At 35.3% G+C, this 14,290-nt stretch overlaps 1 protein-coding gene across 1 annotated transcript; it reads left to right on the plus strand.

The window, feature by feature from the left end:
• The first annotated feature begins 6,430 nt into the window (after positions 1-6,430).
• On the plus strand, positions 6,431-12,922 carry LOC119690859. The gene is made up of 6 exons (XM_038106976.2): positions 6,431-6,602; positions 9,396-9,444; positions 9,983-10,152; positions 10,618-10,722; positions 11,262-11,368; positions 12,659-12,922. Exons 1-6 carry the CDS (start codon positions 6,573-6,575, stop codon positions 12,882-12,884), a joined length of 687 nt encoding a protein of 228 aa, XP_037962904.2. The 5' UTR covers positions 6,431-6,572; the 3' UTR covers positions 12,885-12,922.
• Positions 12,923-14,290: the final 1,368 nt, after the last annotated feature.

Here is a 14,290-nt window from a genome sequence, read left to right on the forward strand (position 1 = left end):
GTTGAATTTAACGACTAGGTACATAAAAGTACGTATGAGGTATTTCTAAATAAAGCCACAAAACCGGGAACCTTGAACTAAAACAATCTAACCACCAATATCCAAGCAATACCTACTTAGATCGTTAAGTATTTTAAAGAAGCTGATCTTTCGCAACAAGTCTCATCCGCTCTACATATTCTTCGATTCTTTTTCAATCCTATTATTATGAAGATATTATCGGTGACGATTGTGAGGTTTTTAATAACTTATTATTATAACTTATTATGGTATCGATAACAACCGGAAGCCACTTTGGTTTAGAACTTTTTCTGATAAGTAAAGAGCCGCGGTTCCATGCCCTGGAGGGTTACTTTGACAAATATTTGCAAACGAGAGCTGCTGTTGAGCAATTGGCACGTTTAATACACCGAGATAGGGTCGTGGCTCGCGCAGCAGCACTCCAAAACTTAGTTTTTCGTCATATATCAGTTAACCCCCTTGGTCGGGACAATATTTATACGTATTTGCCTTGCCACATTTAAATGGAAATTAAATCGAATGCTGTATTTTTTACTGTTATACTGTTAAATCATAATATATAATAGATCATATACTCTTTGATATAGATGGAACCGCCGACAAGCGTGTGCATATGCGCAAACACTTTCGTTCCTTTATACACTCACGGGCAATGAAATAGTTCCACTCACAAAATGCCGACTCCAAACGACCCAAATTTTTCAAATATTTCATAAAAAAAATATCATTGTTTTTAGTAGGTAATATGCTGATGCTCTGTTAAATGTACTTCGATGTTGCAGAAGGCGTCATTAGGAAAGCCTTTTACGTTTAGAAGTAAATTGATGTTTTTCTCAGTGGAAACTTTTCATTGCCCGTGAGTTTTTTTTATATATAATTATGTCAAAATATTAATATTTATTTTGTGAAACTTTGATATGCCTAAGTTTTTTCCTTTTTGTAACTAACTAATGGCAGTAATAACACTAAAAATATTGGATTTAAAATATAAATGTTCATCTTTAATATTTGGACAGACTTCCTCATAAACATAACATGATAACAACGTCGAAAACTGGGAAAACATAAAATTAATTAAGTAATATTCTATAACTAAGTCATTATTTTGGTAAATTTATACATTCTATCCAATACCACAATTTATCCAATATTTAAACCTAATTATGAGGAAACAAAGGGGAGATAAAGTAATAAAAACCCAGTTTCACACCTGAGTAAATCTGTCTAAGCGGATAAGTTTGTTCTGCTCAAACACAATTCAACCAATCATCGCTTCACATAATATTATACTTAACTTGACGTTCTCAGTTGTGAAACCAAGATTTAGATTTAATACCTATAATACACAACAATTTATTTCAGTATTAGAGATTGAATAAACTCAAAATACAGTTAGTGACATAAGATTACCGTTACTACTAATACTAAAATAAATAAATAGGTACCTAAGGGTGGATTCGTCCAAACATCACGTTACACGAGAATAACTATACCGGAATTAAAAGTATACGCGAGTAAATATCTAGGATAAGTACATTTGCATTCTACCAAGTTATACCATGATTAAATTGAATGAACGAGGAACGAAACTGTAATGCAACTAAAATAAAAATAGCTGCGTTTCAAAGCATGCAATAGAAATGACATGCCAACTTAGTTTGAATGGATTATAAAAGTATGAAATTGTTTATGTTTTAATATTTTATTCGCTGTTGTTATTCTGAGACTTTGCCTTTTAACGTACTTTTGTTTATGTTTTGACAGATGTGTTTATATGTCATTATGACGGTTTTCTAATCAGCTGATGTGCTGCCGCCATTACAAAATTACTCTCGGATAAGCTCGTTACACGGTCAATTTTGGCGGTATAACATTTTATTCTTGGGATAAGCTAGTTATCTTGGTTTCAGGTTTGGTAGAATGCAAAATCTGCTTACTCGCGAGTAACTGGTACTTTACTCGTGAGTAAACAGTTACTCGACGTTGGCCGAATCCGCCCTAGTAATTTTAAGTAGGAATATATTTTTTATTCTATCAATTTTTACAAATTCAAATAATAATTAACATGTGTGGTCATCGGAATGTATTTAATGCACCGCGTTCTAACAAAAACAACTTAGCACTTAAATATAATGTGTCAATTTTATATGGAAACAGTGCGTGCCCAACACGGAAATCCCTTGGGCAATAAACAACTGTATAAAAAACACTCTTATATCCTGAGACATTAGGTGGATAATCAGGACATCTCGCAATACTTTACTTACGAAAATCTTCGTCATTTGGTCGCCCTAGTTGTTAATCTAGATTGGGATTTAATAGCATTATGTTTTGTCACCCTAGCACATAATAAGAAAACTGAGGTTAATACATATAATTAACTGGTCGAGGTGTTTTTTCGTTTATATTGAAGTAATTTTTTGCAATTGGTTGTGAAATTATTCACGTTACAGTCCGATTTGTAAGTGAGGAGGCTATTTTGTCATATTTCATTAATTTGGGCAATCATTTTCTTCCATTATGTTTACAAATGGTTGACAAATAAAATATAAGTGTTTTAATAACTAGGTACAAAATAATATGAGATATTAATTGAAGTGTGTGTTAAATAAATAAATAAAACAATCGGTAGTATACTGGAAGACGCACGCACTTTTTTAAGGCCTCCCGTTGATGTCTTTTGTATGAAGGCTTTGACGCATGCAGCGAATCAATTCTCCCACTTATAACTACTGCTCCTTTAAAGATACACACATGTCAAAAAAAATTACATAAATATAGGTTTACTGACAAGTAGTTAAAATTCTAATTATTCTAATTCTTAGCGCTTTTTTGTTTATATTTACATACTTAGTTTAATAATTTAGTTAGTTACTAGTGCTTATTTAATTTTATCTAGTTATAAGTTTTGTGTTAAATTGTATTAGTTATATATTCATAATCTTATTAAATAAAAATACTTATATTGAGTACCTACTTAGTTAAAATTTATATTTCATTGTCATTTTTCGGATTTTTTTATTTTTCCCGTAATAAGTGGGTTAAGTCGCACAAAATGCAAACCGTTTTTTATGCTAATTGATACAACTATACCGATTTTTGACAAACATTTTTAATATTTATAAACATTCTTATTTATTTACTATTCAAAGCTTCGTTATTTCTTTATACGGCAACACTTAATCTTTAAATAAACACAACATTATTTTTGTTTAAAAAAACTTATGTTTAATTTAAAAATAATTTACCGTTGGTTTTTTTTATAAATATCATAATTATGGTAACAGAATATATGCAAGTAGCTAACGAAATTACACGGTATTTAACTTTGTTTCATATGATGTATTCGATAATTATATCAAAGTGCCTTATTTATTAAGAACTATAGACTTGTTCTGCTGAACATGTTGCTCGTTACTCAACATAAGGCGTAGCGTTTTGTTACTTGTGTATGTATGATAAACTAGCTGTTCCCGGTTCCCGCGAGCTTAGCCTTAAAAAGTTTTTCCGTGGGAATTCCGGGATAAAAAGTAGTCTATGTTCTTTCTCAGGGTCTAGACCATATGTATACCAAATTTCATTCAAATCTGTTGAGTAGTTTTGGCTGAAAGAGTATCACACAGACAGACACAGTTACTTTCGAATTTATAATATTAGTTAGGATAAAATACGTATAGAATAGCTACTTACGCAGGTTTAAATAATGATATCGAAACGCCTTTACCTAAGTAATATTTTTAGAAAAGCTTTAAAATGGAGGGATGTTTGTTTTGTCAATAAACTTCCAGAGTGCAGTTCGTTGTACTACAGTTCTTTTGCTAATTCAGTAATACTGTTTTTGACATGCCTTCGGAAAGTTCACAAAAAAAATTCCTTGATTATAAATATTATTTATGAAAGATTTTTTATCCCCATAATCATATCAATGACGAGGGATGACCAGTTCCAAAGATGACGAATCAGGAACCCATCCCATCATGCAGGCAAAATAGTATACCGTATAGTGTGATATTTGTACAATAAAGAGTTAAATCAAATAAAATAAAATAAAATAGGTAAAACCTACCTACCTACCCTATCTAAGACCGCGTTAAACTGCGTTCGCAATTTTGTTGAGAACGCAATATGAGTCAGGTATGAAGTATGAAGCACCTACATACGCGTATGAATCACAATGTAGTTTGCCTAATTTTGAATTTCCTACGCGTAACATACATGAAGCTTTTTGCTGACGTTTTTTATTGACATAGTATGCGTATGCACAACACAATTCAATTTAAGTGCTGGAGTTCCCCGTTTAACTAGATAGCGAAAAAAACTGTTTCACAAGAAGAACCAGCGACACATTAGCAATTAACAATCCATAAGCAGCGTCGCTCGCTTGACAAATCTGACGTTACTTGTATGGATCTGATAGATTTTTGACAGGCTTAGTGCCAATTTCTCTATAGTCGGTTAGAGCATAACTAGGTATTAGTGGTTGACTTTTGACACATCTGTCAAGAATTTTATATGGAGACGACGTATTGATGAACCAATTCCTGGTCGGTTAGATAACCGACTATGGAGAAATTGGCATTTATTATATCAGTTGATTTCCATAGCTCATCATCATTATTGGCTCAGCCTAATCAGGAAAATAAAATACTATCTCTCCTCGAAGGCCTTTTTACCTTCCGTTGACACTATTTTGCTGTCTTATTATTAAAAATTGTTTTTTTAATAATAAGACAGCAAAATAGTGTCAATTTAATTCTTATTTTTCAGTTTGACAGTATTCTCCACACTGAAGCTCATTAATACAGTGATCGTGACGTAAATTAGTTGCAATTGTCTGAGTCAAAATGTGGAAAATCCAGGTTTTCCTTCGCGATTGAGGTTATACGTCATTTGTATCACGGCCACACGCATCACTATACTTCAGTAGTACATGTATGAGAGTAAATAATTGATCATAATGAACTCACTCAAAAATATTATTAGATAATTTCTTATTTAAAAGACGTGATGGAGTTTATGAACGGTATTTGAAATGGTGGCAGTGTGGCAGTAAACTGACGAACAATTGAAAAACGCAGTTGCAATCTGAATGAACTGTAACTTTACAAGAGGCTTGTAAAACGTCATCGTAGTACGTATATAAGCTATTAGGCGCTCCACCCACTGCATTATTCTGTGCTACTGCTAAAGTCGAGGCGGCACCGAGCCTGGGTTGAGGCAGCGTCGCAGTGGCGTCGTATCGCCTTTAAGTCGCAGGGAATAATGTCTCATTTACAATTACATAAGTTATCGCCTCGCCTGCGCTACGCTGCCTCGCGTCTCCTGCAGTTAGCGGATCGCCTTACTGCCAGTTTCAATAACTCTATCTCTGGATTCTCTGGTACTTACTTTCATACTATTTTGACACATTTAAAGTTACAACCTGACAAAATTGTATGACAGTAACTACCCACTAACTACCAGTCATCGGTACATAGAGTTATTGAAACTGGCAGTTAGAGTGTACTTAACAGTTCTACTTTTTCAAAGAAAATTACTTACTCACATACTTCGCAATATTAAAAATATATCATAATAATATAAAAATCTACTAAGTACATCCACGGTATACCAAGTCAATGCCTTCGCACATTTTCAGACATGAATGACTCCATTCCGTCATCCTAGAGTCCACCAGCCAACCAAATTCAGGACAACTCAGCGTCTTCAAAACGGTTCAGTGCAATCCTATAGCTGTTCTATTGTTCAGTTATTTAGGATCAGCTTTGAGCTATAAAATCTCCAACGACCAACTGAGAGAACGGTGCCACGATACCCTGATCGACCAGCAGATCAAGCGACGCAAGTGGAACTGGATTGGCCACACCCTCCGAAGAAATTCTGACCACATACCCAAACAGGCGATGGATTGGAATCCGCAAGGAAAGAGAAAGCGTGGCCGTCCCAAGCAGACCTGGCGACGCACGGTAGTGGACGAAGCGAAAAAGATCGGGAAGTCTTGGAGTGAAATCAAACGCGAAGCTCAAGACAGGTTGCGATGGAGAGTCACTGTGGACGCCCTCTGCCCCATCCAGGGGACATAGGATACTAAGTCAGTTTGAGCTATATATTTCACGCAATTTTACCCTACCCTCATTCTTTCCACAACCTCTCATCAATATTTTTTCCGAATCTAGACACGTCTTTCTTGGTCTTCCTCTCGTACTCCTTCCATCAAGTCCCATTTTCAACATTTTCTTGCTATATAATTATGCATTAAGCCCATAGTTTTAAATTAGGAGCCTAAACTTACTGTTCAGGCATAGTAATGTAACCCATATCTTTGCAGTTGCTGAGTTGGCCTGAATAAGGCGCCCGGTACGGGGCGACTTGTCGACATGAATACAAAAACTAACACTTAGCTCCAATGTATGACAGTCTCAAACCGGTATTCAACCGACGCGGCCGTGTGTGAAAATAAATATTAAAATAACAAATATTCATTAAGTTTAAACTAACGTAAATATACGTTTTAGTGGTCGTATGTGGACTTGCGAAGTTATACTGTGAAAATGATGTTGTATGGTACCTGTTTTTTGGTTGTAAGTACGTAGGTTGTAGGTTGTTACTATAATGATAGTAGCCATAACCATAAGCTGAGTTTTGCAAAAATTATAAGATTATTTAAATAAAATTTACATCCATTTTGTTATGTATCAATTTGCAACAATTTTTTTAAGGATTTATCCTACAAAATAGATAGAATTTATTGATAGCATATTCATTTGAAACGTACATAATGTAAGGTACGTGATCCTATACCTACCTGTAGGTTAGTTACGATCACGATTACTTGCTTTATATATTAGCGGAGTTATTTACTTTAACACCATAAGATACATAATAATATATCACTAAAGTACGTTGTTTGTTATGTTGTAGATTGCTAAATAAATTATAGGTGTACTTTAAGAGTTTTTATTAGTACGACCATAAAAAATTATGTTCATATCAATAACATTAATAGTGACCACTCCGCTGAAAATATCAACTCAAATAATATTAAATATTGATAGCTGAATTCCTTACCTGCTTATTTTTAATGCCATGTTCATCATAAATATATCGTATATTATGGTTACGAAGACAAATGAATTGTTTTTAAGCATTTTATTCTTCCAAAGTATAGATAATAATGTGAAACTCAAAAGAAAATTCCTCAGTAGATTCCTTATGTATCATCCTAATCCTAATCCTAACTAATATTATAAATGCGAAAGTAACTGTGTCTGTCTGTCTGTTACTCTTTCACGCCAAAACTACTGAACGGATTTGAATGAAATTTGGTATACAGATGGTTTAGACCCTGAGAAAGAACATAGGTTACTTTTTATTGTGAAGTTCCCACGGAAAAACTTTTTAAGGCTCGCGGGAACAACTATATTTTATAATTGGAGCATTTTGGAGTAATTTCCATGACGCTAAGGCAACCCTATCATCTGTGGGTCTGTGGTACGAAACTAGTATTTAATTAATGGGCTGAGACGTGAATTAACATTAAACCTGTTAGCAAATAAGTAGCTCTTTGTTTGGCAATAATTTTGAAATATTCTTTAATAACTCATCTTATATAGACTGGCTTGTGACCTTATGATTCCTGTTTTGTTAATACTAGTACCTACCTAATACTACCAACCCGAATAAAAATATCCAAATATAATTAAATTATGTTAGTTCTTAACTTTCCTTGTTGTCCTTAAACATTTTTTAACAAATTTTATTTAATATTTTATTACAATAGTTATAAAATAATATAATATAAAATGTGAAGTGAACGCACTACCTACTTGTATATTTCTGTACAAAAACTGAATGCGATGCCTCCGTTGCATACGATGCCGAATGGTGGACGCTTACTTTAAAAGTTACTCAGTTTGATGGGCACACACGTGGTACACACATGCCAATGGTATAATACCATGCTATACAGGGTGTATTGTAAGTTAGGTACGATTATTTAACCTACTTTTGTAGTGTCACTTTCTGCAAATACCTCTATGTATGACACGCTTTATTCTATATCGAGGTAAATGACCAATGACCTTTTATCCACAAGAGACTGTGATATGCGATGAGTTGTTTGTTTTTACTTTATTATCCGACACAATAAACCAGGCTAAAGATAGAAAGACAATCTAATAACAAGACTTTCAATGCTAAATTGTCTTTTACCCTGCATGCAAGAATAACTTAATTTGTCTAAATTCTTTAATTAACAATTTATTAATGAGATAAGAAAAATTAAGGAAGTACTTAATGATAATGGTTTTCAAAAGTGTGCATCAGTGACCCCACGCTTGGGACGATTAGGCCCGTATTGTGCAATTGTGCATGCCCAATTCATGAAGGTACACATCATTTACCTAAATAAGTGAAAATATTTGACGACACACTGAATGTAAAATTATAATTGCATAGGATTATGATTTAGACTAGTATCAGTGTAAATTTTAGATAACCTATCTATCCGTGATGATACTTCCTAGCAATCCACCGCCATGGCCATAAGTGTCTGTACCTACATTTAGAAAGAAAGTTGTAAGCTAATACATACATTGATTGAATAAATACTGAATATATATATATATATATATATATATATATATATATATACACTAGAACACTTGGATCTAGTTTTACTGGGTTTCACTTGCAAGTGAAATCACAGCTTTCATGTTAGTACTAATCTAAGTCCAGTTCAATAACTTTGTAGGTAATATTAATAGGAGCTTTAAGTAATTGCACATAAGCACGTGCTAACTAAACATATGAAGATTGAAAGCTTTGTTACTTCTTTTTTCGAAAGCCTTTCTTTACAACCAGTTTCACGAAGATGCTTTAAAGTAATGTCGACCATAAATCTATCACTTTCTGTTTATAATTACTCGTATACTGTAAAAACAATAGATTTCAGGTACCTAGTCCTTAGTTGAACTTACATTTATTCGTGTTAGTTAAATTTAGTAGTTCAGTTGGTACTTATACATTAAATTTTCAGTCCGTAAATAGTTGCAACGTTATGTAGGTATATAATAAATTGATACATATTTAATTTATGAAGTTGCTAAGGAAAACGATTGATTATTTCTAGACACACGAGATAAACTATTAAGTAATATGCCTCCTTGTAACTGTATTTATGTTTATAATGTATTTCCTGATAAACATAAAATAAGAAATAAAATAAGTGATAACTATGTGCACAATTTTTAGTTGCGAATGCTACGAATCAATTTGATGTGAGATAGCGCCCGTAAGCTATGGCTTGTCAAATGCAAGTTACATTATAACCCTGTAGATTAATTATTTGTTTAATAATCCGTTTATTTTCCTAGGTGCTGTTCAGTAGCTTCAGCTGTATTTCCGCTGCTGCTAAAAAGAGAAGTAAGTGTTTTCGTGTTCTACTATAAAAGAGAGCTGTGGAAAAACAGATAAGATTTTAAAATGAAGTCCAAATTAATATATTTGCTTGCGAGTATATTTGGCTAACTACCCCTTCGGGGATTACAGACATTATAGTCGTGAGCATAAAATATGTGTGTATATCTTTCACCCAAATTTATATAATGATTGTCTCTTAAGTATGTAATTATTGTCAAGTCCCTAGATATAAACTCAGCAGATATAGTTGACCCTTCTTCTCACCGCTTCGGTGAAGGAAAACATCGTGAGGAAACCTGCATATCTAGATATGTGAACCCACCAAGCCACAGTGGGCCAGCGTGTTGGGAAATGGTCCAAACTTTGGAAGGCAGTTTAGACCTTGGGGTTATGCACAATGGTTCCACTCGAGAGAGCCAGGTGCAGGTACTTACATCCCCACAGAGAATAGAAGAGAATAGCTGAACCTCTACCACTATCACCTTTCACAAACTATCTCGCATACTCTGAATAATAACAAGTAACAACCCCAATTTCCCAGATCCATCCCCCGAGTCAGACGTGGTGATGTACCCCGGCCCCCTGAAGGAGACAAAGCCGGAGTACGGCCCCGTCGGCAGCGTACCCAAGGAGTGTCAGGGGAAGACTTACTGCACGGTGAAACCACCGGATTACCCGGAGGAGCGGTATAACAAACTGTTTCAGGGATATGTGAGTTGTACTAATAATTATGTTTGTTTCATATTGATCTTAAGTAGAAGGCTTGATTACTAGATGATAGTTCGGGAGTAGCTTGTATCATTGATCTTTATTACAATGTGATTTTAACTATCCGACTGAGTTTTAAACTCGCCGCTGTTAGCAGCTAGTAAGCTAGCTATGCAGTTTTATCAAGGATTTAGGGTCTGTTTCGCTAAGTTTTAATAATTACCAGGACCTTGTCTACCTTGATTTATTTTTCTTACATAATATGGAGTGAATAAAGTATAGTGATACAGAGTATTATTGTACCAAATTAGTGTACATCGCATCCTGCTAGCATGGAGGGCAAGATTTGCATGTCAAGACGTAACAAACGGCTCGCTCGCCTGATGCAAAACTTTTATCACGCTTTGAAGCGTGCGTCTTACGCCCTACGTCCCGTGCTAGCCCTACTGACTGTGGTATGTCTTCCAGAAACCCCCCGTGGACGCCTCACCGCCGCAGCCGGTGCTGAGCCCCACGCTCGTGAACCGCCAGGGAGACCCCGACGAGCTGGACAACTGCCAGTCTGTCGTCACTGTGAGTATACTACCGGCATTATGCAGTAGACTCCTACAAGTACTTAATGAAAGTTTGGCTTCATTTTGAACCTGGAAATGCCGCGAAAAACCTTTTAAAGTGAAGCGAAGCTATTAATACGAGTATTTCTGCAGGTTCAGATATAATGTAGCAGTTACTACACGAATAGAATGAGGTAGAAATAAATGAAATATATAAATATTGGCCAATGCAGCGGTCCTCGGAAGGGTAGCATTATGGAGAATACAATTTTTAGATCCTATTGATGTTGGTGACCCTATGGATGAGACACAAGAGAATGTTTCGAAACTGCACCACGCACTTGGTGGTAGTGGTGGACGCTATTCGCCACTACCCTTCCGGCCCTATAAGCGCACGCCAAGACGTGACAAAAGTTGAGTGGCGCTCACTTACATCGCGCGGCTTCGCGACGGAAAACTTTTGTCACGTCTTGAATTGCGCTTCTTGCGCCCAGTGCTGGGCCTTCAGGTCATTTATATAAATTGTAATCTAAAATATAAATGACTCTTCTATTCCAGTACGAGCCGCTGTACAAGGTGCGCTCGAAGCGGCTGGACGACTGGGTGACGGTGCTGCAGGCGCCGCGCGCCGGCTACGAGCAGCGGGTGCGCCTCGAAACCTGCACGTGAGTTGTACCTTGCACCCGCAGTTGTGGATACTTAGTGGAAGATGGGAATATATATGTATTGTACAGGCTGTTGCTAAAGTGTTAGTAAGCCGAAATAAGGCCAACTTCTTCAATAAATATTCACGCCCTTTCGGCTGTATACTACTTAGTAACCGCACAATAACACTTAAGAAGAAAGTTAACATAAAGTATAGCGTCGGTTACTGAAAACGACCAGTGTGTGTAGTATCTACAAACAAAGTTTAATTTCACTTGATTAGGCAATTGATCACGATCAATTTGCTTTCATAAACAAACGTCACCACCGCAAACGTGATCATTATCACCGCAGCAAATTTATGAGTAATTTAGTTTACATATTGTTCACGACGAAAACGTAGCATAAGATTAGATTAACATGTATAAGTAATAGTTTTGTATAGCATAGTTCGTAAGTTGTTATACTTTGATGTCATTGGTTAGAGTTAGGTATCTCACCTTATCAGCTATCGGTTGCGTGACCAATTCCGAGTACTTAAGTAGAGTCATTTTGGTACGCAAGTTGTCATTCAGGAAACAGAAGAGGAACAATAAAGAACAACTGGAAAACCTGAAGGAGACTTTCAAAATACAGTCCAACCCCAACACATATTTTATTAGTTTCTGCGCAGGACATGAAAGACATTTTCATTTTCCATTCCACAGCCTCTAGTTTTTGTCTTTTACAAAATTTTCCCTATTACATAATAATTATATTTTTTTACCCAGCCCTAATCCCGATCGCAGACTGATACCCTGATTGTTTGTGGTAGAATAGCACTGGTTATGTTTTTGTTTTGGTTTTGTTTTGAAAAATGGGAGTTAAAGTGAAAAAAAATAAGTAGTATGAAAAAAACCAAAACTGCATAAGTTAGATGCTTGAAATTAAACATTTATAAATTACTATTCTGCCATTGCTATACAAGTCTTTGCTCAATGAAGTCATGAAAATCATTTTTAGTCAAGTATCTTCGTACTTATTTGTCAACTTTCATCTAATTTAATACCACCATGGCATGTTATTGGGTAGGTAGTTCGGGAGTAGTCCACGGCAAAATAATTTTAAGGCGAAGCGAAGCTCGCGGGCAACAGCTAGTCTTTAATAAAGATAAGTGGGATGCTTCTAGCGAAATCTATCACAAACTGAAACGGATCTTAATTTCTTCTTCAATCGTGTAAATGCACTAAACTAACTTCCTCCAATGTTTTGCTACTCTTATTGCGAGATCATTGGCCTTAACTCATCTCAAACTATTTCAATTTTCACAGAAACCCAAACGCGCGATGCTTCACCGCGCTCCCCCAGACAGACGAGTACACGACCTTCTGCAAACAAAAGTATAACACCTGGGAAGTCATGGTGGAGATCAACGGAACCATGGTCAAGGAGACCACAGACCTGCCCATCTGCTGCTCCTGCCACTACAAGACCGTAGACCTCGCTTCCAGATTCGGGAAACCGAAAGAGATGAGTGCAGCCAAACCGAAGAATTAAGGAGACGGAACGAGATGGGGATAGTTATGCTGCTGAAATTAAAAGGATGTTGATGTATTTTTGCAGGATTATCAGGAGTCGGATTAGGGATGTAGGCTGAGAGTTATTAAGCTGACGCTGCTGCAAGGCATCAGTATAGACGTAGATAAACGAGATTCACAAGAACACGGCTTTGTGATTGGTGGAACATGCGTTATAGTTAGGTGTGATTTCGGTAGATTTTCTGTCCTTATTCGATGTAAATGGATAGTAGCATCTTAACGACATCCTAACGTTGAGATTAGTCCCACTAGTAGTAGACACTAGTCCCTTCAGGAGGTCTTTAGGCCCATGTACAATAAAACCCAAAAATCCTGATTGGAAGGATTAGATAGGTTACAAGAAAGAGAGGTGCTTTGTGAATTTTCAGACAAGTTTGTGTACCGATTCTAATGTAGGTACCTAATTTCTTAGATAGGTAGGCATGTATTGTATAAGTAGTTAGCTAGATTAGGTATTATAAGATCTTTAGATGATAATGGAAGAAGTGCTAAAATTTAAAAATAAATCTGTATTTCCTACATATTTTCCGTATCAACGTATATCAGTAGTTTTCAATTCGAATATGTATTAATTTCTTTCAGACAAATCTAAATAGTTGCCACATTATACTCCTCCGATACCGCGAATATCACTGTTTACTTACCGATTTGAGCTGTCATTTAGGTAAATAAATAGCTTTTAGTATCCAACATATGACATATTATTTATAAAAAAAGTTTTAAATCTATTGCTCATTTACTTATTACTCTATTTGATAAATTATACAAAATTGGTAGGGTATAAAATAATAAATTACTACGACTATTATTTTATAACCAAGCACGTATTTCATTTAATCCTCTATCCTACTCAATAGATGGGTCAATTTAAAGTTACCCGAAATTTTCAATAATATTGATATTTATTTTCTAGAATTCTTACCTCAAAATGGTCATTTAGGAGGCCTTTATTAGTAAAAAGTTCAAATTGTTTACGAAACGTTAAGTTAAACATTTCAGTTTTGAGTGAATAGATACATTTTATAAAACAGTTAACATTGACTTATTTTTGGAAGTAACAGAAAGTATACTTAAACAAATCTGTCCTCATGGTTCATAGTTAAAAAGTCAAGGACCTCATTATTCGAGTTAAATAAATGTGGTTCTTCCTGAATTTCAAGTTATCGACAGCCACTGCTCTCATACCTATATGTTTTCTGATGCCTACATTTTAATTAGTTAATTTAATAACTACTGATTTGGGTTTAAAAGATAGCTTTTAAATACTTTTAACATTTCCGTATTGACTTTCGCATCCCTATATGGAACATGTTTCCAATTCACTTCGGATTCAATGGCAATAAACAATACAAAAGTTCTTACTAT

Source organism: Plutella xylostella, chromosome 9, assembly GCF_932276165.1.
Source record: "Plutella xylostella chromosome 9, ilPluXylo3.1, whole genome shotgun sequence".
Taxonomy (NCBI): Eukaryota; Metazoa; Arthropoda; class Insecta; order Lepidoptera; family Plutellidae; genus Plutella; species Plutella xylostella.

Bases quoted from the DNA above. Each gene is read 5' to 3' on its own strand.
- LOC119690859 (XM_038106976.2), top strand. From the start codon at position 6,573: ATGATGTTGTATGGTACCTGTTTTTTGGTT. The intron at 9,445-9,982 runs GTAAGTGTTTTC...CCAATTTCCCAG, and splicing joins CGCTGCTGCTAAAAAGAGAA to ATCCATCCCCCGAGTCAGAC. The intron at 10,153-10,617 runs GTGAGTTGTACT...TATGTCTTCCAG, and splicing joins ACAAACTGTTTCAGGGATAT to AAACCCCCCGTGGACGCCTC.